Source organism: Chionomys nivalis, chromosome 21 (assembly GCF_950005125.1).
Source record: "Chionomys nivalis chromosome 21, mChiNiv1.1, whole genome shotgun sequence".
In the NCBI taxonomy this organism is placed as follows: domain Eukaryota; kingdom Metazoa; phylum Chordata; class Mammalia; order Rodentia; family Cricetidae; genus Chionomys; species Chionomys nivalis.
In genome coordinates, this window is record NC_080106.1 from 43,905,528 (window position 1) to 43,929,837 (window position 24,310).

The 24,310-nt window shown below is 41.5% G+C and overlaps 1 protein-coding gene across 5 annotated transcripts in view; it reads right to left on the reverse strand.

The window, feature by feature from the left end:
- The window catches only part of Inpp4b (inositol polyphosphate-4-phosphatase type II B), a 789,563-nt gene that overhangs the window by 196,025 nt on the left and 569,228 nt on the right, over window positions 1-24,310 (reverse strand). For all 5 annotated transcript variants that reach the window (XM_057753361.1, XM_057753359.1, XM_057753358.1 and 2 more), the window contains 2 exons: window positions 23,950-24,022; window positions 9,486-9,633 (listed from right to left, as the gene is read on the reverse strand). In XM_057753361.1, the coding sequence (XP_057609344.1) occupies window positions 9,486-9,633; window positions 23,950-24,022 (221 nt within the window). The remainder of the gene's footprint in view (window positions 1-9,485; window positions 9,634-23,949; window positions 24,023-24,310) is intronic.

Sequence of the window (24,310 nt, forward strand, 5' to 3'; positions counted from 1 at the left end):
TCTTTATCTATTCGTCTATGGCCTGATATCTATGTTTCATGCAATTTCTGGCTATTATGAGTAAAGAAGGAATCAACGTGGTTGAACGAATGTCTCTATTGTAGGATCCTTTGGGTGTATATCCAAGAGCGGTACAGCTGTGACTTGAAGTAGATCAAGTCCCATCTTCCTGAGGAACCACCACCCTGATTCCATAGTGGCTGTACAAGTTTGCACTCCCACCATCAAGGAATGAGCATTTCCCTTAGTCGATATTCTTTCCAACATAAGCTATGACTTATTTTATCAAACATTCTAATGAGTATAAGATGAAATCTCAAAGTAGTTTGGATTTGCATTTCCCAGGTGGCTAAGGATGTTGAACATTTCTGTGTTTCTCAGAAATCTGAGTTTTCTCTTTTGGGAATTCTGTTTAGACCTGTACCTCATTTTTTATTGGGCTATTTTCTTAATATCTGAGTCTTTATGTATTTTTGATATTAGCCCTCTATTGGATGTGTAGTTGGAAAAAATCTTTTTCCATTCTGAAGGTTGCAGCTTTGTCTGAATGATGGTGTCCTTTGCCATAAAGAAGTTTTTCAATTACATGAGGTCCCATTTATTAATTGTTGGTCTTAGCACAAGATGTCAGCTTTTTAAAAAGGAATTTAGCTGGGCCAGAAAAATAGAGCAGCAGAAAATGCACCTGGCATTCAGCCTTACGTCCTATTTTGATTCTATGAATTCAAGTGTGGGAAGACAACAGATTTTTTTAAAATGGTTTTTCGAGACAGGGTTTCTCTGTAGCTTTGGAGCCTGTCCTGGAACTAGCTCTTGTAGACCAGGCTGGCTTCGAAATCACAGAGATGGGCCTGCCTTTGCCTCCCAAGTGCTGGGATTAAAGGTGTGTGCCACCACTGCCCAGCAAGACACCAGATTCTGCGTGGTTCTCTGCTCTCCATACATATGCTGTGGCATGTCAATGTGCACCCCTGCCAGTCACAAATGTAAAGTAATAGTAATATAACTGGGGGAAAACTAAGTGGTTTGTTTTGTTGTTGCTATGGTGACTACTAAATGCCTTAACTTAGTGGCGGATAAGAGGTGAAAAGGGAAATAAAATTGGCCACATTTTCAATAGTAGAGCAAATTTAGTAATTCCTTCTGTAATGCTAGTAAGCTTCAGGTTGTAAGATTTCAAACTGTAAAATAAACAAAATATTAAGAGACTGATTAACATTTATGAGTTCATGTACATGTGTGTGTTTATGAATGCTGAAGTCGGAGAACAGTTTCTGTGTCATTCCTCAGGGGCTGTCCGCCACATTGAGACAGGTCTCTCAGTGGCCTGCAGTTTGCCTATTAGTCTAGGCTGAGTGGTCAGCAGATCCTAGGAATCTCCTCTTCTCTCCCTCCTCAGCACTGGGATTTAAGAATGCACCACTAACCCCAGTTTGTTTTACCAGGGTTCATGGGATCTAACTCAAGTCTCTACTCCGACAAGCTAAGCACTTTTCTCAAGGACCAATTCACTAGTCCAAAGCTGGCTTTTGAGTTACAACATGAAAGATAACAAAATATACATAAGAACTTGAAATGAAAATAATGTAAAAGTATGATAAAAATAGTATTTGAAACATGTCAAAGTATATATGTTAAGATCACTCTGAAAAGTAAAAGGGTACATTTTTTTTTTTTTTTTTTTTTTTTTTTTTGGTTTTTCGAGACAGGGTTTCTCTGTGGTTTTGGAGCCTGTCCTGGAACTAGCTCTTGTAGACCAGGCTGGTCTCGAACTCACAGAGATCCACCTGCCTCTGCCTCCCAAGTGCTGAGATTAAAGGCGTGCGCCACCACCGTCCGGCTAAAAGGGTACATTTTTATAGTTCTAACTCTGTCATGAACTTTTTGGTTCTGGTGGTGGGTAAGCACGTGCAAGTTACAGTTAACTACCAAACAGTTTGATAGTCAAACATAAAATCAATGTGAAGCTCTATGGCTTCAGAATAACTAGCCATTGAACAGAAGTTCAATGAGATGTGTAGACTTTAGGTCTGATTAATTTTGGCATGTATATTTTATTTGCATGTTTTAAATAATAAGTTTACTTAAAATTTAAAAAATAAAAGGAAATGATGAATATATTAGGTTCTACATTGACAATTTACTTATGTTTTTGTGGTATTGGTAATCCACAGATGGGCAGATATTCATCCACATAAGAGATAAAATATTAATGTCTTAAAACCAGTGAGTTCATAATTTGCATATATAAGTAACAGGAAAATTTTTAATGTCAAGTTGACAAAGACAAGTTGGCAATAAGAAACCAAGGCCATAAAATACAAATGGACTTTGCTTTGAAACTGAAAACATATTAAAGATGCCCATTAATGTGTTCATCAGACACTTACTATTAAAGTAATTTTCCATAACACAGGGCTGGGGACCTGGCTCAGTAGGTAGCAGTGCAGCAGAAGGATATGCGCTCGGAGCACCAAAAGCCCATAAGAAAGCTTGACAAGGCAGCAGATGCCTGTAACTCAACACTAGATGGGAAGGGAGAGAGGGGCTAATGGGAGAAGCTACCGACCAGCTTGTGCAGCTGAAAGGGCAAGCTCTGGTGTCAATCTAATTTCAACAGAAATCACATTAAAAAGCAAGGTGGAGGATAATAGAGGCCGATACATAAAGTTAACCTCTGACCTCCACATGGGCATGCACAGGCAGGTGTGCTCACATACACGTGTGTAGCCATGCACTAAACACTCAAGATAAAAGAGGTAAGTTAAATTACATAATATATATGCAAACATTGGAGCAACAGTTTTTATGTACATTAGTGGGCACTCACATGACAGAATATCAGGTAATTATTATAAGCAAAAATTTTAGGAAAATTCATTGAAGCATGGAAATAGCTATCAAATTCAGGGGACGTGAATATCACGTACAATATGGTATACATTTTAATATAATTTAACATGTTTGAAAGCACATATGTGGGCCTACATGGCTTTGATGGTGAGGTCACCTTTTTGGTTTTTCAAGACAAGGTTTTTCTGTGTGTCTCTGGCTGTCCTGTAATTCACTATATAGACCACACTGGCCTCAAATTCACTGAGATCTATGAAGAGGGCATGGGTACTCAGTAAAGTAGATAAGCCATGCTATGGAATTGCTGGGAGAAGAACAATACAGGATGTATAATAACTCTCAGGGACAGCACATCCCCACTAAGAACGAGTGGGACAGTTGAAGATCCCACAATTTCTGGTGCGGTTGCATGATCAGTATCAAGGAACTATAGTGGCGAGTAAATACTTTGAGATCAGAGCAAGGACACACCTGTGATGCCATGACGTCATCACCTGCGTGATAAAGCCCATGAGAGTTCTGTGAGTACAAGTACAAACCACCAGGTGAGCAAAGGCACAGCAAGGAACCAAGAACCGGGTTCCGGTGACCTTGATGCAAAAGCAATACACACAGTAAGTCAATCACCTACTGAAGCATTGCCCTGGAGTAAACACAGGAGAAAGAAACGTCTAAAGGTTTGCATAAGTATGTATCTCTGTGCATATACATATATATGTAACAATAATAATGAAAGAAAAGATGCTACTGATTTCAAAGTGAAGGTGTGGGAGGGGTTTGAAGGAGAAAAGGAAAAGGGGAAGTAATGTGATCCTATTTTAAATGTTATATATTATTTATTATATGCATATACGTTGGTATCCATATATAACCTATGAATTAGATTAAGTTAAATACTACCAAATCATCTTTCAACTATAAAAAATTAGAAACAAAGGCTAAAGGGTTGATTATTTCTCTAAAATGAAAGTAGAAAATATTTAAAATGAGGCTGAGGAGCTCAGTTTTGAAAATATATTTATATTTACATTGATAAGCTAGCGGAAATGGACCTGCTGCCAGCTGGCAAACCTAAGAATTCAGTAAGAGGAGCAAGTTTTAGTGTTACAACTTTACATGGCTGTGAAATAAATCAGCAGCTCAATCTGTAATCCAGAAACAGCACTGTGAAGACATTATCAAAGCGCATCCTTCCATGTGCTTTTAACAATACTCATGAAGACTAAGATGAAATATCTGATTGGTTACTAGCCTATACTTCATTTAATATCATATCCACAAACTATAGATACATTTACAACATAAGCAGGTGCTGGGAATAATGGATCCGTGCCAGAGACTGTGTGAGGCTCCAGGTTCACTCTCCAATACTATCCATACCCACAAAGTTACATCCTAAAAACTCTCAACTTTACACCAAGGAGGTCATGATGACCACAGATGGAAATTATGCTTACCACAGCCAGAATAAATATTGAAATTACACACCCTTCTTTTCCTTCTGGTATTGAAATTTAGAGTAGTTTTTTTCCCCCTTTTCACATTTTCTTTGTTTTATTGCTTTGTTTACACGCACTCTTTTCATAATAAAAATTCATTATTTTCCATATCTGTATTATACAATCTATCTCCAGGAACAAATGTCCCGAAATCACTAACCGCAGGATGAGCCCATCTTCACTGCAGTAAACATTGTTGGCTCAGACTTCCTGCTTGTGAGGAGCCTGGGGGAAAACCATAATATAAAATTCAGAGCGCAGTGCTGTGAACCCTTCACTGCCGACTCAAAAGATTATTTTCTTTGAATTTAAACTGAGAAGATGCCACTGCCCAGGTCAGCTGGGAGGCAGCTCCCAGAGGATTTCAACTCTGTCATGGCCATAGACTTTGTGTGTGTACAACGTCAAATTTAATAAAAATGGTTCAGACTGGGTGCAAATGTCACACTAACTGTGAGACAAAATGCAAGCGTGGTTTTGGATGTCGGCGGCAGGCCTGGATGGATATTGTGAATGAAGGATATGAAAGCAGCTGCTGTGCCGCTCATTACGCCCCCCCCCCAGCCGCATTTAAACTTGGTCAGGATTGGCTGCGGAGAATATGGTCTTCTTCATTTATACTCTAAGAGGATGAATTCTGCCAACAAGCAAAGAGCGAGCACATGTGGTCCTGCAAACATACCCAGACTAACTTACAGATATATGCCAAACTCAGACACATGAAAGTCAGCAACACATTTGACTGTCGAGATTTTTTCGTCTTTAGAAACAGATTTGACTATACATAATTAGCATAGCCTTATCCATTTCCTTTCATTGCTGTTACCTTTCAAAAGCAATCTCACAATCAAACTTGAAGAATTTGGGACTCTGAGACTCAAATTCTCAAACTGATACATCGTTTCCTTTCATTATGATTGTTATGCAATACACACACACACACACACACACACACACACACACACACAGCCCTTTAGAAGTTTGCTTTCTCCTATGCTACCCCAAGGAAATGTTTCAGTAGGTGATGGGCATATTGTGGCTACTGCACATGCATCAAGGATGCGGGGGTCTGGTTCTTAGCTCCTTGTCATATCTCTGATTACCTGGTGGTTTGTAGTGTGAGGTGATTTGTAATCACAGAGCTTTCACGGGCTCTATCTGGCCTTTACATAATGTCATGGCATCTCAGCGGTGCACGTCCTTGCATCTGCTCTCGGACTACTTACCCATGGCAGTTCCTTGGTCCTAATCATGTACCTCCACCAGAAATGGTGGGAGCTCCAGCAGTTCCTCTGGTCCTCAGTGGGTATGTGCACCCCGCCCCCCCCAGAGTTCTCACACACCCTCCAGGGTGTACAGAGTGGAGGGGAGGCGATCGCTTTCTTCTGCCAGCAGTTCCACAACATGGCTTAGCTACTGTGCTGGGTGAAGATGGCCTCATTGCCAAGGTGGCAACTCATGTCCTCCCATGGTAGTCCTTTGCCTTTCCCATGCTCCTTCCCTTCCTCAATTAGGGCAAGTGAATACAACAAAATAGTCAAGTGACTGTCAAACCTTCCTGCAGAGATTTGGCAACACGCAACTCAGAACTGCCATGCTATGCTGTCAGAGGGTATGTATATCTTCAGAAGAGAGATGAAAAGAGGTCAAAATTGTCAACGAAGAATTTTCAATAAAGCCTGCATAGGCACTGAGGACTGTGCTTGTCAGTTCATCATCTTGGGACCCGAGAAGCAAGCTCTGCTTTTCTCAATAAAATCTGATTAAAATGCACCTATAACTGTTCACTCAAATGTCCGTGACTACTTGTTTGTCTGTGCTACAGTGGCAAGGATAGAGACTACATCTGTCAAAAAAGACAAAAATATTTACATTGGCTCTTGTATAGTCTTGTCATGGTTGCAGGTACATATATGACATGTATAAATATATATGCATGCTGTAGGTATATGAGCATGGCTACTTACAACAGACTTAAAACTGTTTATTGAATTATATTTTAAAGTATGTATGACTGGTTATATCTATATCTGTCTGTCTATCATCTCTCTGTGTAGTTGAATACCCACCTATGTTCTACAGGTCTCATAGAGGACACAAGACATCAGCTTATTCCTTTTTATTAAAAGTATAGGGATGCAATTGGCTAAGAATTCACAAAATAATTACACGAGTCTTTGCCATTATAAGTGTTCATCATAGTAAGTTGGCCCAGATAACTTTTTCCGAAGTCCTGATCTTTCCCTTAATAACTCCCTAAGTATGGTGATAAAATGTTTTATAAATGCTCACAAGTACTGAAGGATGGCATCAGTGATGCTCTGGCCTTCAGTGAAAGTCAGGAAGACCCCATCTGACTCTGGGCTTGGGAGGGAAGCAAACAGGGCAGGGACTGTCCTGGGATCTGAATAAAAGCAGTAGAAACACTACTGCATAAGCTCTTTCAGAGTCCAGTTACATCTGGGAGATTCTACTTTCATAAAAAATCACGTTTTAAGAATTTTTATAGTGTCTATTTAAATTACATATGTGTATGTTCATATATATACATATGAGTATGATTGCACACACACATTTGTGTGTGGAAGTCAAAACACAGCATGCTTATATATTAGTGTGTGAATAGATTTCTCTGTGTTGTGAAATGCCTTCATTGTCCATTTTTTATGCCTTCGGTTATTTCCTTGGGGATTTGGGGACCAAGCTAGATGTAGTTCCTAAGATGCAGCATAGGGGTTAGGGCTAGCCATCACCTCTTACATCTGCTCACTGGGAAACTCTTTGTGCTTCTTAGCTGAGTGATGGTCCAGGTCCTGTCTGGTACTCTGCTGATAGGCTGCCTCTCCAGTATATGTGGCTGGGTCTTCCATAGTCTGTGGAGATGTCTGGCCATGCCCCAGCTTCCCTTGGCCTAAGTCCATTTTTATGATCTGATTTCTGTGCTCTGGTTTTCCTCAACTAGTCACCCTAAGTACCCATCTACTCGTCTTTTCCTTCAATTGTTGTTTCTAGAACCATACCAGTTTCTTTAAATCCAAAGCCCTTCTTAACTTTTCCTAAATGTCAGTTTCTGTTAGCACTTCTTCTTTGTGATAAAGAATAGTGGTGCAGGGGGCTGGAGAGATGGCTCAGTGGTTAAGAGCATTGCCTGCTCTTCCAAAGGTCCTGAGTTCAATTCCCAGCAACCACATGGTGGCTCACAACCATCTGTAACGAGGTCTGGTGCTCTCTTCTGGCCTGTAGGCATACACACAGACAGAACATTGCATACATAATAAATAAATAAATATTTCACACTGAGACAATGGGAATGTTCTATCGGGAACTCACCAAGGCCAGCTGGCCTGGGTCTGAAAAAGCATGGGATAAAACCAGACTCGCTGAACATAGCAAACAATGAGGACTACTGAAAACTCAAGAACAATGGCAATGGGTTTTTGATCCTACTGCACGTACTGGCTTTGTGGGAGCCTAGGCAGTTTGGATGCTCACCTTATTAGACCGGAATAGAGGTGGGTGGTCCTTGGACTTCCTACAGGGCAGGGAACCCTGATTGCTCTTTGTGCTGATGAGGGAGGAGGACTTGATCGGGGGAGGGGGAGGGAAATGGGAGGCTGTGGCGGGGAAGAGGCAGAAATCTTTAAGAAAAAAAAAAAAGAATAGTGGTGCATTTATCCCTACTCTAATCGATTTACCACTACCGTAGCTACCCTTCTGTGGTGCCATTTCTGGCATAGGTCAATCTGTAATCTCTGGAGACGGTAGAGTCTACTAAAAGGCCCAATATCACTAGTCAAAGGTGTCCAGCTGTTGACATGAAACAGGAACCCAAGCACAGGACAGTTTACTCTCTACTGTATGTTTCAGAAATTATAGAATTATTAAACTATGAAAGCATCCACAATCATTTGAGACTTTGGACCTTAAATGTGTTTCATATGATACAGTATTCTGCATTTGTAAGTCATTACAGCCCTGTTTAAGAGGCAAAGTATCAGATTATCTAATTAGTCATGGTTCAGAGATGCTCTTACAAACCAATGAACTCGCAGATCCTCCTGTGTTATTATAGAAATTGATTTGACTTCATTGGAAAAAGTGCCTTCCATTAACACATTTTACCAGTTATCTTAAATGCTTTTAGACCAATAAGTGTTTAAAAGTCTTGCTAATTTACATAGTCCATAGACAAGGCTACTCTTCTTTAATTCAAATAGGAACCAAACAAAGAGTAATCTGAAACAGACGAGGTAAAGACATGAGTCAGAGCTTGTGGTACCGGTTTGCTATAAAGCTTTGCATAAGAAATGCAACTCAAGATACAAAATAGTTGGCCAAGCAGTGGTGGCTCATTCCTTTAATCCCAAAACTCAGGAGGCAAAGGCAGGCAAATCTCTGTGAGTTCGAGGCCAGCCTGATCTACAAAGAGCTAGTTCCAGGACAGGCTCCAAAGCTACAAAGAAACCTTGTCTCAAAAAATCAAAAAAGAAGAAGAAGGAGGAGGAAGAGGAGGAGGAGGAGGAGGAGGAGGAGGAGAGAGAGAGAGAGAGAGAGAGAGAGAGAGAAAGAAAGAAGATACAAAATAGCATCATATATGCAATTTGTATGTGTATGGAGCATGATACCTCTATAGTTGCACACATCCACATGTAGATGAGCAAAGACTACACATGATGTTTCCCTCGGTCACCTTCCACTGTTTCTTTAGAGACAGAATCTCTCACCTGACCCGGAACTTCACCAGCTAGTGAGCTGGGCTGGCCTTCAAGCTCCAGTGATTCTCTGTCTCTGTCTCCCCAGCGCAGCGACTACAAATCTCTGTTGCCTGCTTTTGATCTGGCCACTGGGGAGTACATGCAGATTCCGTGCTTTCACAGGAAGCACTTGAGCTATCTCCTAATGCACAGAATTTAAAACTTTGCATGATCCCTATTGGAAAAGGTAAAACTGAAAGCAAAAACGCAATTGAGGTCAGCTTTAACATCAGGTGTGTGAGGTACTGCATGTGTTCATGACTCAGTGTAACCATTCCTCAATTTGTGTGCTTCAAACAACATAACATATTAAATATCTATGTTACATAACTTTAGCTAAAACCAAAAAGGAGTGTGAGAGATGGTTCGTTTCTCTTACCTACACAAGTCTTCTTTTATGTTCAGGGCAAGCAGTTCCTTGGGGATATGGAAAGAAAGAACGCTTTCTGACATCTGCTCACGGATCCGCATCCACTTGTTGTCGGCAGTGGGAAATCTATAGAGCTTACACACAGGGTTCCTTAACACTGGCCGGGAAGAAAGAAGGACAGGAGTTAAATCAAAAGCAAATGGATATCATGAGAAGCTCGGTAAAAAAAATCAATTACGGCAACGTTTCGCTTATCCATTTAATAAACAAAATCCTGCTTATTGGAATCCATTAGTGAACTTGAATTTTTAAAAATATTTTTTACATCATATTTTGGTGTTAGCATCTGGAACTCATATCTGAAAATTCAATTAGTAAATGCAACAGTGTTGACTCTTCCCCACCTATTCATTTCTTTGTCTTTAAATATTTTATAAAGCATACACACCTATAAATATAGATAAAGATATAAGTACATATACGTAAAATACTCTTTGGAGAACGTTTATAAGCATTCTCTGATCACTCTTAGCTTTATGTACTCAAGTAAGTAACAATATATCTGCTATTTCCTAAATGCTTGAAATTGTTTCCAAAGGCCCTACTAGTTAAAATTTTTAGATATCAGAAAGGTTTATTTCTTTGTCCTAAGATTTATAAAATAAATATTTTACATATCTTCAAATGCCAACATTTCAATCACACACTTTCCTTTCTTATCAGAAGTAAGTCTTTGGCATTGGGAAAACATGCTATTTGGAGTAGGTGGCCAGGGTTTAAAGAGTAACTGTGTCATACAACCCAAGATTCAGGAACAGAGGGAAGGGTCACACGTTAACCTTATACGTGATCTTCTTCGGGAATCCCAAACTCACAACACACTCCCAAATCACACATTTCAGGACAGAATGCTCTTGCAATTGCTGCTGGGCGACGACAGCCATTGTAACACTCTGACACCAAGGCTTAAATGACAGAGCAGCGTCAGATGTCACCAGTCTCTACCTAGAGCGTCAGCTCCAGTTTACCAGTACAGCCAGTTAAAACTATTAGTTGACATTGAAGTGAATCTATCTAACTGTAAGCAATTCTGAGCATAACACATGGGTCAGGTCCCCTTAGCATAGGATGGACAAGGCCTTACACACCTTCACCATATTTCATTTGTTCTTTGAGTAAAGATGAAATGCCTTTCCTGAAAGTGGAAATGAGAATATGTACGCCCATCCTCTGTAAGCACCTCAAAGAAAGCCTCTCAACAATAGTATCCTTATGAATATATATGTATGTATATATATGTATGTGTGTGTGTATAGAAAGATAGATAGATAGATAGATAGATAGATAGATAGATAGATAGATAGATAGACAGACAGATGCCTTGATTCTAAAACACTGAGACAATGGGGATGTGCTATCGGGAACTCACCAAGGCCAGCTGGCCTGGGTCTGAAAAAGCATGGGATAAAACCAGACTCGCTGAACATAGCGGACAATGAGGACTACTGAGAACTCAAGAACAATGGCAATGGGTTTTTGATCCTACTGCACGTACTGGCTTTGTGGGAGCCTAGGCAGTTTGGATGCTCACCTTACTAGACCAGGATGGAGGTGGGTGGTCCTTGGACTTCCCACAGGGCATGGAACCCTGATTGCTCTTTGGGCTGACGAGGGAGGGGGATTTGACTGGGGGAGGGGGAGGGAAATGGGAGGCGGTGGTGGGGAGGAGGCAGAAATCTTTAATAAATAAATTAATTAATTAAAAAAACTAAATGTCATTCTTTATTTTGATGCATGTTTATGTCTATATGTAAACATGGGATATGTGCATATATTACATGCACATGTGTGTGCATGTGCTCTCAAAGGACAGAGGGACATCAGCCATTCTGTTTTATCACCCACTGCCTTAGTGGGAGAAGGTGTCTCTTATTGAACCTGAAGCTAAGCTGAGAGGATGTAAGTCCCCACCCATCTTCCTATCTCTTCTCCCGCTGCCCAGTTCTGGATTTTTCCATGCAGTGACAGAGCTGTATCTGGCCTTGTATGTGGATGCTGGGATCTGACTCAGCTTCCCATACTAGCACAGTGAGCACTGCCATCCACAGACATAGCTCTAAAGTCTCCCAAGTCTTCTAAAATACTTCTATACCCTGACCAAGAATTAGACAGAAGGTTTATCTTCTACAGAACTGACAAAGGCATGAAGCAGAAGAAGCCTTTAAGGATAATGAGAGAAAATAATTTAACATCTAGAAATAACGTATGCTCAACTAGATCATAGTTTTGACATTTTATGATTATTTTACATTTTATCCATTTGATCACATCACAAAACTTATGAAGAGTTCACTATATTTTTCTAAGAGTTGGAGAAGAGGGGAGGGAGAGGAGGAGAGGAGGAGAGAAGAAGAGGGGAGGGAAGAGGAGAGGAGAGGGGAGGAGGAGAGGAGGAGAGGGGAGAGGGAGAAGAGGAGAGGGGAGGGGAAAGGAGATAAGGAGAGGGGAGGAGATGAGAGGTGAGGGGAGGAGAGGAAAAGGGAGGAGATGGGAGGAGAGAGGGGTGGAGAGGGAAGAGAGGAGAGAGGGAGAGAAGGAGAGGGGAGAGATGAGCAGAGGTGAGAAGAGGAAGCAGAGGAAGGAGAGGAGAGCAAAGAAAAAGCATGTATTGAATTCAAGAAGATGTCCTCAGGTTAACTTGTATCTGGCATGAGCTAATCAGCTCACATAAGCTTACTGAGTTTGGAAACCTGATACTCTTTTTGTGGTAAAACAAAACCTCAATACTTAAAATATCTAAAATATTTCCTACTAATGTATGAAAATATGAATAACTTGGTTATTCTGTAGGCACTCCATTGCTATGCCTTAAACTCCCTTTTCAGAGTTACAAAGCCTCTTTCTGTCTCTCAAAGCACTTATAAGGGTCTTTGGCTATTACTTCCCTTTAAAGATTAGTAATTACTTCTGCATGAAATTTAGATTCTGAGTTCTGTCAGAAAACATAAAGCTCTCCGTTGTCTTTGTCAAGCCCCAAACGAGTCCTTCACCTTTTGATTCTTTTGTTTGCTTTTTATTTTGATGATCGTCACGTTTTCTAATATAACCCTGTGTTGTTGCCATTTTTTAAAGCAGAAAACAAGGACAATTTGATTAATGACCAGGAGAGAAACTCTCCTCTGACCACTATGACACATCGTCCACACAGCACAGAGCTGCTGCCTCTGACCACCATGACACAGCATCCACAGACAGAGCCCAGCTGCTGCCTCTGACCACCATGACACAGCATCCACAGACAGAGCCCAGCTGCTGCCTCTGACCACCATGACACAGCATCCACAGACAGAGCTGCTGCCTCTGACCACAAGACACAGCATCCACAGACAGAGCCCAGCTGCTGCCTCTGACCACCATGACACAGCATCCGCAGACAGAGCCCAGCTGCTGCTGGTCTTGGAGGAAATTGAGAAGAATGACAGTAAAGTACACACACATGCATGCACACATACACACATACACAAACACATGCATGCACATGCATGCATGTCAGTCTCAGAATAACCATGGGATGTGCTATGTTTTGCCTCTGAAATGACTCTTAACATCTGTGTGTTAAAGGCTCAGCTGCCAGCCTTAGCTCCGAGGAACGGTTACAGAACCATTGGCGGCACCTCCTTGAAACAATCAGACCTCACTCCCTCACTTTCTCTGCTTTCAGCTACAATGAGCAGACCTGCTTTGCTCCATCACACTCCTCTCTACAATGTCTGTCTTGCCACAGGCACGATGGCACTGAAACCACCTGGCCATGCCACAATAAACCTCCTAGGCCAGTGGCTCAGGGATTTGTCACAGTGAGGGAAAGCTGGCTGATGGGATCCTCTTTGAAACTCAATTTAGTTCACCAGCTTTCCTTTATGAACTGGGTCCCACCCAGGCAAGGATATTTCTTCTATATCATAAAATGCCATAGAATGAAGCATGTGTTTAAAAATGAAAAAAAAAATATATATATATATGGCCTGATCTTTAACCACCATGAAAATATTCTGGGCAATTGAAAAAAAATACAGATAAGATCATCTCAACTCAAGCTTTTGCTTTGCCAATAATGGCAGGGTTTCACATCCTCACATAAAAAAGAGCTGTCGGACTCATGCATCAAACACTGAGCGATAGAGCCCAATGCCGAGTGTGTCTGCCAACTCCTTTTCCAGCCAATCCACACATACACACACTCCAGCTGTGTAAGTGAGTGTGTGACTGAGACCTTGAACTCTGAAGCTACATTATGCCTCTTGTTTATTCTTTTCTGACTGTGCAACTGGCTTTCCGCCTTAATAATAGCTGTGCAGAATATGACTAACAGCTCAAAGATTTATTTATTTTTGTCTCTATGTGTGAATGTGCTTGTCTGTGTGTTGCAGAATATTCAACAATGCAAAGATATGTTGCATTTGTTTACGTTGCACAATACTTGTTTAGCTGTGTAAAGACGTGCTGCTCTTTACCGTGCTTGAAGCACCTGATAGGTCTAATAAATAGTTAAATGGCCAATAGGAAAGGAGGAAGTATAGGCAGGACTTCCAGGAAGGGAGAATAAATAGGAGAGGGAATTTAGACTCAAAGGAGAAAGAGAAGAAAGAAATGAGACACTCGGGAGATGCCAGGGCCAGCCAGACAGACACAGAAGAAGCAGAAGAGAATGAGAGAAAAGTAGAAAGCCCCAAGACCAAATGTAGATGAAGAGAAACAGGTTAAGTTATAAAAATGAGTGGGACAAAACTAAGCCTAGGCCAATCATTCATAATTAATGTCTCTGTGTCTTTACTTGGGAGCTGGTTGGTGGCCCAAGGAAAATCCAAGTATGTATGTGCTTATATGCATCATGTGGATGTAGGCACCTGCGGAGGCTGGAACTGGAGTTTTGAGAGGTTGTGAGATATCTGATGTGGGTGCTGGGAACCAAACCCAGTTCCTCTGCAAGCTAAATACTGCGCTGTCTCTCCAGCCCCACGTGAGTCCCTTTTAAAGACTGCCCATGTGCATCCCCATTTCCATATTTATTATGCTTTTTCCAAAGCAAAGGTTAAAAATACCATATGACAGGTCTACAGAGAGAAAAACTCTTGAGATGTTTTGCATTGTGCCAGGGTTTTATGATAACTTAATGAGTCCTGTTCTAAACTGGTCCAGATTTCAACTGATGCATTATCCTCTTGAGGTCCAGCCCCAGGCAAACACAAGAGCAGAGAGAAAATGGAAGATTTCTGTCATTTCAGCATCTCCATTCAGGTGTCTGTGCCATTTCTCCCAGATTCTATAAGAGGAATGTGCTAAAAGGCAGCAAGCCACCTGCTTTCCACAGAATTCATCAATTATAGAAGCCAAGCTCTGACAATTCTGAATAATTCAAAGATGCCAAGAAAATGTTCAACAAAACCAAGACAGGTAACACGTAAAAGCCCTCTGTTCCAGAAACTTGGGATCAAAAGACAAATCAGAATCACCAGGAATGCTCCCTCCTGTCTGTGTCTGGACATAAAGAAATACGAGGGGTTATCAGTGGGCTAACTGGAGTGGGGAAATGTGACCTGGGGCCAAAGGATTGCCAGAAAACACTATGACTTATTTTTATCATGTTCTCTTCATATACTTCTCCAGAGGAAGTACATCTCTGCTCATCTTGACTCCCTGCATGGCTACCAGGAGGAGGTAAAACAATTTACTTAAGTAGGAACTGACGTCATTGATTTACGATCTTCCACAATGATGATTTTAATGGACCGTGGAACCCTCGAGGGAATCCGTTCATTCCATACTTTCAATTATACAGTGTTTAACTGTCTAATTTTAAGCTGATTGTACAGATGCTGCTTCGTCCCTAAGTGCTGAACTCCATCATTAAGAGTAAGTCCTGGTAATTCAGTTTGATGCCTATGCCTCTCAATGGTGCTCACCATTTTCTTAGACTTATACACATCTGAAATGGTTCTCAAGAACTGAACAATCTAAACAGAAATAACAGACACGCTGACAGGAAGAGGAAGTAAGAAAACCACGAGAGCACAGAAGGCAGGGAGAGAGATGGCTCTGTCAAAGGCAACATGTGTGATATGAATCGTTCACAGATTCTGCTCCCAGGGTTGGAGATGAATCCATGATTAAGAATGATTAGTATTCTGCCAGAGGGCCTGAGTTCAGTTCCCTGTACCCATGTTGGAAGGCTCACGGCTGCCTGTAACCCCAACTCTAGGAAATCCAATGCTTCTGTCCTCAGAAGTCACCCACACCAAGGGCACATACCCAAGCACAGATACATGCATATGGACATAATTTTATATTTAATGATAGAAATAAGCTCCCAAAAAATTTGTAGTGACATTTCTCTAGATAAGTTAAGGAATCTAAGTATGTTGCCATCATTCAATACCAAGAAAATGCCACACAGAAATAGGTTTTCCGCTGAATTAGAAAACATTGCTTTTCTCATCCAACCAGACCCACAGACTCTTAGTCTTCCCATTGTTGATTTAGGACCAAGAACAATGGAAAATTATAACAGACATCCTGATAAAGATTAAACAAAATAAATTACTCCAGGATGACACTGGAATTCAGTCTACAGAATTTGGATTTAGACTTTGGGTAGTCAGAGAAGGGGTACACTCAGCCCTGTCCATTCTGTGATGGTCAGGGCAGTCTGTAACTGGAAGAACTCTGGCAGTTCCCATTTCATGCAGAGAAAATAGTCACAAACTGGCACACCTCTGCTTAAAGCATTTGATATGCCTCAAAGAGTCGCCTCTTCCCCGCCCACCACCTTTCTACCAACCTCAGTCAGACTAGAACACCGAGCTAAGACCTGAGAAGGTTTCTTCAGCCTCTCTACTGTTTCTGTCCAACAGACATCTTGTTTGTACTGCACATGCCCTGTGGGTTTAGTACACAGCTGTGCTGTTGGTTTAGATGTAATAAAGTCTACTAAAGGTCCTTGGGGAAAATGCGTGACTATCAGCTGGTGCTAATAGGAGATCATAGAAAACTGAAGAAATGAGGCCTCATAGAAGATCATGAAGCCACTGAAGACTGGTGACAATCGCTCTAAAGGAGATGGGAAACTCCAGTTTCTGGTCTCTTTCCCTTCTCCTATTCCTTCTTGACTCCTATTATAAACTGTTTGTTCCATGGCGTGCTCCCAACATGACCTGTCAGTAAAGTCAGAGACTGAACACAAACGGCATCCCTTGATCACAGCCTCCGAACCTGTGAGCCAAAGTAACTTTTCTCTTTATAATCCATTGCCTCAAGAGTTTGTTCAGCATCCTGGGAGGCTTACAATCCACTGTGTGTCAGCATGGGAATGGGAGCCGCCTTTGGAGGATGGTGAGCCATGAGCAGATTTTGGGTTTCCTTCCTTCATCTGCTGCAGTCCTCTGGGCTCATTCCACAGAAATGCAACTCACACGTTTCCATCCTCGCTTTTCCCAGGAGGAGAGAGGAGGCTGCATCAGCCACTGTGTGGTCTGAGAGGGGGAGGCAAGAGGAAAGGACAAAGCCAAAGTCCATGCTTATTAAAGCAGAGGTCCTCTGAGTGGTAGGAAGAGTGACTGCAGCTGCGTGCTCTGCATGTCTTTCCAGCAAAGTCTCTCACTCAGACAGCGTCATCTTCCTGCACTGACTATCTTAGCCTAGCTGAGGAAGATAAGGGAGGGGACGAACAGAACCAAGGCTTGAGGTGTAAATGGCATCTCAAAGATGGTACCGCTGATTAGCGGACATTGAGCCTTCCACCTGAAGCTGATTAACCTAAATATATTAGCACAGACTCAATGAAAAGAGCTGGAAAGTCCCCACAGGCAAGGCGCATTGATTACATTAGATTGTCAAAACCAACAAAGGACAGAGACACCTGGCAAGAGGCAAGAAGAGCCCGTGGAAGAAGGAAAGGATGTCTTGGAGGGAAGTGGCAGCCAGCGGGAAGGCCTAGGCAAGACGGGGCAGTGGAGGCTGAGGATGAGCAAGGTACAGGATGTGGGTGAGAGAGGATGCCGTAGAGAAAGCCATTGTTTTGTAAACTAATTAAATGATGAAGAAATCAAAAAAATCAGTACCAGAGTTTTAAGTCAAAATAGCCCTAAGTTTTAAAATTACAGAATAATAATCACACAGGTGCAGATTATTTAAACTAGTATTTGTACTTTAATAAATCAAGTTTGCCTGAAGATCAGAAAAGTAAAAGAGCCACACTAATCAGTCTTACAGACCAGGCAGCAATGACACACACCTTTAATCCCAATAGCCACACTAGTTTGCCATAGAAACCAGGTGGTAGTGCTACATGCCCTTAATCCTAGCACTAGAGAGGATTATATAGGAGGAGACAGCTCTCAGACACAGTCTCATTCTGAGATTCCTGGAGGCAGGATCGCCATTTCAGACTGATGTTGAGGTCAGAGCCAGTGGCTGGCTGTTTTGCTTTTCAAACTTCAGGTTGAACCCCAATTTCTGTCTCTGAGTTTTTATTCATCGTTCTTCAGTAGATGAAAACAAATGTAAAGGAATAGCACTGGAGAGCTGATATCTGGCTGAAAGCCATGAGCACCCAGAATGAACAGGGTGAATATTTTTATAGTCATAAGCTATTCTGATCACGAATCGGGTGCTAGTGGAGAGAATACTATCTCCATGTTTAATTTAGTTGTGTGTTTCTGTGGATGAAATTAAATCCTAAGGCAACATGTAAAATAGAAAAATGTTGCATGTGTAATCTGCCTATAACCATAGCATATGGGGTGAGGCTGAGGGAGCATTGTGAATTCTGGGACAGCCTGAGCTACAGAGCAAGGCATTGTCAAATATATGTGTGTGTGGGTGCATGCGCGCGCGAACTTCACGGTGACTTTTAGAATTTGTTTCCCTTAAAAGTCACCGTGAAGTTCGCGCGCGCATGCACGCACACATATAAATGCAGTTATCTGTTATCTGGAGCCTACAATCTAGCAAGAACATGCATCATTGTTCATTTGACAAGGTGTTTTCAGTTTTCTATGGTGTTCTGGTCCACGAGAGTCTTATGCGTTTAAGAGCAAAGAATGCTCCAATGTGGGTCTCTGTCTCTATCTCCATCCATCGCCAGATGAAGGTTCTATGGTGATATGCAAGATATTCATCAGTATGGCTATAGGATAGGGCCATTTCAGGTTCCCTATCCTCACCTGCCCAAGGAACTAACTAGGGACATCCCCCTGGGCACCTGGCTAGGTTCAAGTCTCTTGCCAACCCTAAGATGGCTCCCTTAATTAGGACATATGCTTCCCTGCTCCCATATCCATCCTTCCTTTATCCCTACCATCCCAATTCCCCAAGTTCCCCCCACCTCCCCTTCTCACTTTTCTCTCCCCATCTCCCCTTACCCCATCCCACCCCACCCCCAAGATCCCAATTTTTTGCCCGGCAATCTTGTCTACTTCCCATATCCAGGAGGATAACTATATGTTTTTCTTTGGGTTCACCTTCTTATTGAGCTTCTTTAGGATCACAAATTATAGACTCAATGTCCCTTATTTATGGCTAGAAACCAATTATGAGTGAGTACATCCCATGTTCATCTATCAGGAATGTGTTTTCTATTTCCATCCATTTGTATGCAAAATTCAAGAAGTCATTGTTTTTTACCACTGAGTAGTACTCTAATGTGTATATATTCCACACTTTCTTCATCCATTCTTCCATTGAAGGACATCTAGGTTGTTTGCAGGTTCTGGCTATTACAAATAATGCTGCTATGAACATAGTTGAACAAATGCTTTTGTAATATGATAGGGCATCTCTTGGATATATTCCCAAGAGTGGTATTGCTGGGTCCTGGGGAAGTTTGATCCTGATTTTCCTGAGAAACCGCCACACTGATTTCCAAAGTGGTTGGACAAGTTTGCATTCCCACCATGGATGAGGGTACCACTTCCTCCACAACCTCTCCAGCAAAGGCTATCATTGGTGTTTTTGATTTTAGCCATTCTGACAGGTGTTAGATGATACCTCAAAGTTGTTTTGATTTGCATTTCCCTGATGGCTAAGGAGGTTGAGCATGACCTTAAGTGTCTTTTGGCCATTTGAACTTCTTCTGTTGAGAATTCTCTGTTCAGTTCAGTGCCCCATTTTTTAATTAGGTTAACCGGAATGAGCTCCCATGGTCCCAATAAGGAGCAGAAGGAGGGAGAACATGAGCAAGGAAGTCAGGACCGCGAGGGGTGCACCCACCCACTGAGACAGAGGGACTGATCTATTGGGAGCTCACCAAGGCCAGATGGACTGGAACTGAAAAAGCATGGGATAAAACTGGGCTCTCTGAACATGGAGGACAATGAGGGATGATGAGAAGCCAAGGATAATGGCACTGGATTTTGATCCTACTTCATGTTCTGGCTTTGTGGGAGCCTAGGCTGTTTGGATGCTCACCTTCCTAGACCTGGATGGAGTGGGGAGGACCTTGGACTTTCCACAGTGCAGGGAACCCTGACTGCTCTTCGAACTGGAGAGGGAGGAGGAAAGAAGTGGGGGGAGGGGGAAAGGACTGGGAGAGGGGGAGGGAAATGGGAGGCTGGGAGAAGGTGGAATTTTTTTTCAATAAAAAATACAAAAAAAAAGAGCAAAGAATGCATGGCTGATTCAAGTGCTCTGTCTGTACCTGCTCTCAGCACTTCTGAGCTCCTTGCCGCTCTAGGCACCTTCTATTTCCATATGTGTCCATCGCTGGCTAATGACCATTCTCTTCACAAAAAAGCTAGTCTCGGATGCCTTGTGTTTAAACAGCGCATCATTGAGAAGGCATGCATAGATATCAATGCCCTCCATTCTGGAGCTTGAAGGTCATTACCAAAGAAGCTGAAATAATAAAAGTTTCTGTCTTTCTCTTCATACCCACCCCCTCTTCCCTCTCTCTCCTTCTCTGGTTTGGGATCACTCTTAAATAATAAACCATGTAGAAGAATTGGCTGTTTTGTCTAGCTCACTTGAAATCTCAAAGTTGTGCATACATCAAGACTGAAAACTTACATTTAATAACCAAATTTTATTTTACCAGCAAATTTTTGGTCAGATTCTACAAGATGGAAGATTTTTATTATGTCAGTAGAAAATCTATTATTAAGCAATGTGAAATTCAATTTGCCAGGTTTAAGAGTCTTGTGTTTGCTAATGGATGCAATACATTCTAAAATGGAAAGTCAGAAGCAATGCATCCGTAGGAGCTGACAATCTGCATCACCTACAATATAAGAGGAGAAAGTGGCCTATGCTATTTTGTGAAGAAAGAAGTGGATATATTGGGCTTGTTTTGAAGAAAGGTTGTGGTTCATCTTTGAATCAAAAAGAACTAATAAATTCCCTAAACAGAAATGTAGGCTGTATGTATTTGTGAATGAGAGTGGCACATTCCCTATATCTGTTTACATTCAATTTATAATCCTAGAAATTACCACTGTTTGATACATATGACCCCAGCCCAGAATACGAAGGGCATTGATATCTAAACATACAGCATGACAGTGATCTTTAAAAAACAAAGGCTAATTTCATGACTCAGTAAATAGTGATGTATCCAAGGAAGATGCTACATCAAGACCAATGTTTGCTGACAGCCAGAAACTCATAAAAGGGTCATGAGCTAGTCTGATTTAACATCCTAATAAAAAGATTCAGAGAGTAAATTACTCTTCAGAGGTATCAAATGTGTACATATTTAATAATTATTATAGAGAGGATCCTCTTCTCAAAAAAACAAAACAAAACAAAAAAAAACCTAAAAGCTTTTGGATGTAAATGAGAATGTCTAGAAAATAATTACAGTGTATTAGGAGTTTGTATGCTACTCCACAAGAAAGTACATACTATGAAATGCTCATGGAATGTTTTGAAAAAGATGGGAAATTTTCAAAATCAAAACTGTGCTTGCTGCATCAATTCAAACAGCAAAGTGTCAAAAAGAAGCCAGCTCTGGAGAGCGGGCTCAGGGGGTCCCCTGCTGCTGCACAGGCCTGTGGGCATGGGGTTCTGATGGAGGAGGGTCATCTTTCCATCTGTTGCTTTCATTGGTTAATTAATAAAGAAACTGCTTGGCCTCTGATACGGTAGAATTTAGATAGGCAGAGTAAACAGAACAGAATGCTGGGAGAAAGAAGCCGAGTCAGTGAGTTGCCATGATTCTCCCACTCCAGACAGACGCAGGTTAAGATCTTTCCTGTTAAGCCAGCTCGTGGTGCTACACAGATCATTAGAAATGGGTTAGATCAATATGTAAGAGTTAGCCAGTAAGAGGCTAGAACTAATGGGCCAAGCAGTATTTAAAAGAATACAGTTTCCGTGTAATTATTTCGGGTAAAGCCATGTGGGTGGCCGGGTGCCTGGGACACAGCCCGCCGCTCAATATTACAACAGGGTTCAGTCCTCAGCTCCCATGTTAAGCACTGAGAGTGGCTGCATGCACCTCCAGCCTCAGCATGGTGGAGAAGCTTGTAGCTGACAGGACAGACTGACTCCAAGAACCCCAGAACAACCACTCCAGATGAAACTGTGAGCTCTGCGTTGGGGTCAAACCTTGTTTCAAAAAAATAAGGTGAAGAGCGATTGAGAAAGCCACCCACAGCCCACCTCTGGCCTAGAAACATGCATGCAGAGGTGGGCTGTGGGTCACTCATGAAGTTACACATAACAAAGCAGAACAAGATTTCACAGGGGAAGCCCAGCATTGCTCAGGAGAATTTGGTCATTGACATGAAAAGGCTGAAAGCCAGTTAGAGCCACCTTGATGCTTGGCATCAGTTCTGGGCGCTTGAGTGTGCTCTTACTTTAACAAGGCAATCGTCTTCCAACACTACAGGAACCTTTCTGCTATTCAGAGGCAGAGAGGCAGAGGAGGTGCATGTATTATGTAAGTAGACAGGAAAGCCCACCTAGTGTCTGCAGGCCACCTTACCGGCTATACTTCTTTGAGTTCCAAGTTCACTGATCCAACCCCCCATTCCCTCAAATTAAATTTAACTTCTTACTACTATTCTGCCTAAAAATAAAAAATAAAAAATAAAAATCAGACACACAATAGGGAGGTTGAATGAGAGCTGTTGCCCAGAGGCTAAAGGGTGGGGACGTTTAGCCCGTAGGCGGTGGTGCTGTTTGGTATGGTTATGGAGTCTTACAGGAGGAAGCACATGGCTAAGGATGGGGTTTGTGGTATACAGCCCCACTTTGCTTCCCTTCACTAGACTTCCTGTTTGGGTTAAAGATGTGATCTCTCAGCTTCCTGCTCTAGCCACCACACTGCTCCTTGCTGTCATGCCACCTCACTATGAGGGACTCTTCCCTCTCTGGAACCACAAGTACCCACAAAATGTTTCCTTAAGTTGCTTCTGATTATATTTTAACATAACAACGAAAAGGAACCAATTGCATGTTTCCAACTTTATTGTATCAATTACATAATTATAATATGAAATCATATCAGAGCTTCACAAACTTGATAGCTGCTGTGGCTTCTGGATTTTGTTTTCTCAGACAGCTAGGTACTTGAAGATCTTTTTTAGTGACCTATTAACTTCTCCTTGAGCTTTCTCTGCTGCCCTCGGATCCCCAGATTCCAAACACACACATACACACACACACACACACACACACACACACACACATTCAACTTTGCAACAAGGACAACCTTGGAAAAGGATAAGAACTTTAGGCAAACAGTTTTTGTTTTTTTTTTTACAATAGACAAAAGAGTTTCCTGAATTGTGATTGACATCTCTAGAGATAGAAATGGAAGATTGTGATATGACATTCTTTCCCACTCAGTAGGGACTCCATAGCTCACACCACACTGCCAAGTTCCATAGAATACATTAATGCAAAACCTAGAGAATGCTAATGGCTTTTTTTGTCTAAAGAATAAAATTCTCACAGGGGAATTTAAGCAGGTTCATGCCAAAGCTGCTGAGTTTAGATAAATAAATATAGAGAAGGAAAGATGGGGGCACATAGGCCAAAGTCATGAGTAAGTTTTTTTATCTTCACAACACACTTCTTATCTAAGGTCTAAGACTTAGTTAGTTTGGGTTTTTAAATTAAAAATCTCTAACTTTAGAACACGGACTCAATTGACCTCATTCTTCCTAATGTAAGGTAACTAAAAAGAAGCTGTTGACGTCTTACATCCTGCACATTCTTTGAGGTTGACTGGATTAGGACATTTAGAACTATATTCAGAACTGAGTGGAAGGTCACCCCCCCCAAACCTATCACCTACATGAAAATAGAAAATTAATAATCCGTTATGTTTTTCTCCATCAAGCATAGAGTAAACAGAGTACTCAGGAGGGCCTCTGAGAGGATGTTGTCCAAGTTCAATATCATGGATTTCATAGAAAATTAAAATTTATGTTCATATAGCATTAACACAAGTTTCCAAAGTTGAGTTACATACCTGCATTTAATAAAGGTGAGTTGTCCTTCCCGCTCCCACTTTCTGCTGCTGTACATTCATACGCTAGTGCACACTAGGAATTAATGGGAAAAAAATGTAATCAGACTTTAAAATAATGAAATGAGAGACTAAATGATTTACTTTTGTTTGCAACAACATAAAGCTCTGCATGTGGTTTCAAGAGTTTTAAATGAGCTATCTGTTTCTAGCTCCATCTTGAATGTATTGTTTGCTTAAGCTGTGACCATTTACTCATGTTTATATGTAATACATATAAACTGTGTAATTACAGAGTACACTTTATTTCTGGTTAAATGGCACTTGAGGAATAACTAAAAAGAAAATGACTGTCCTTCAAGTA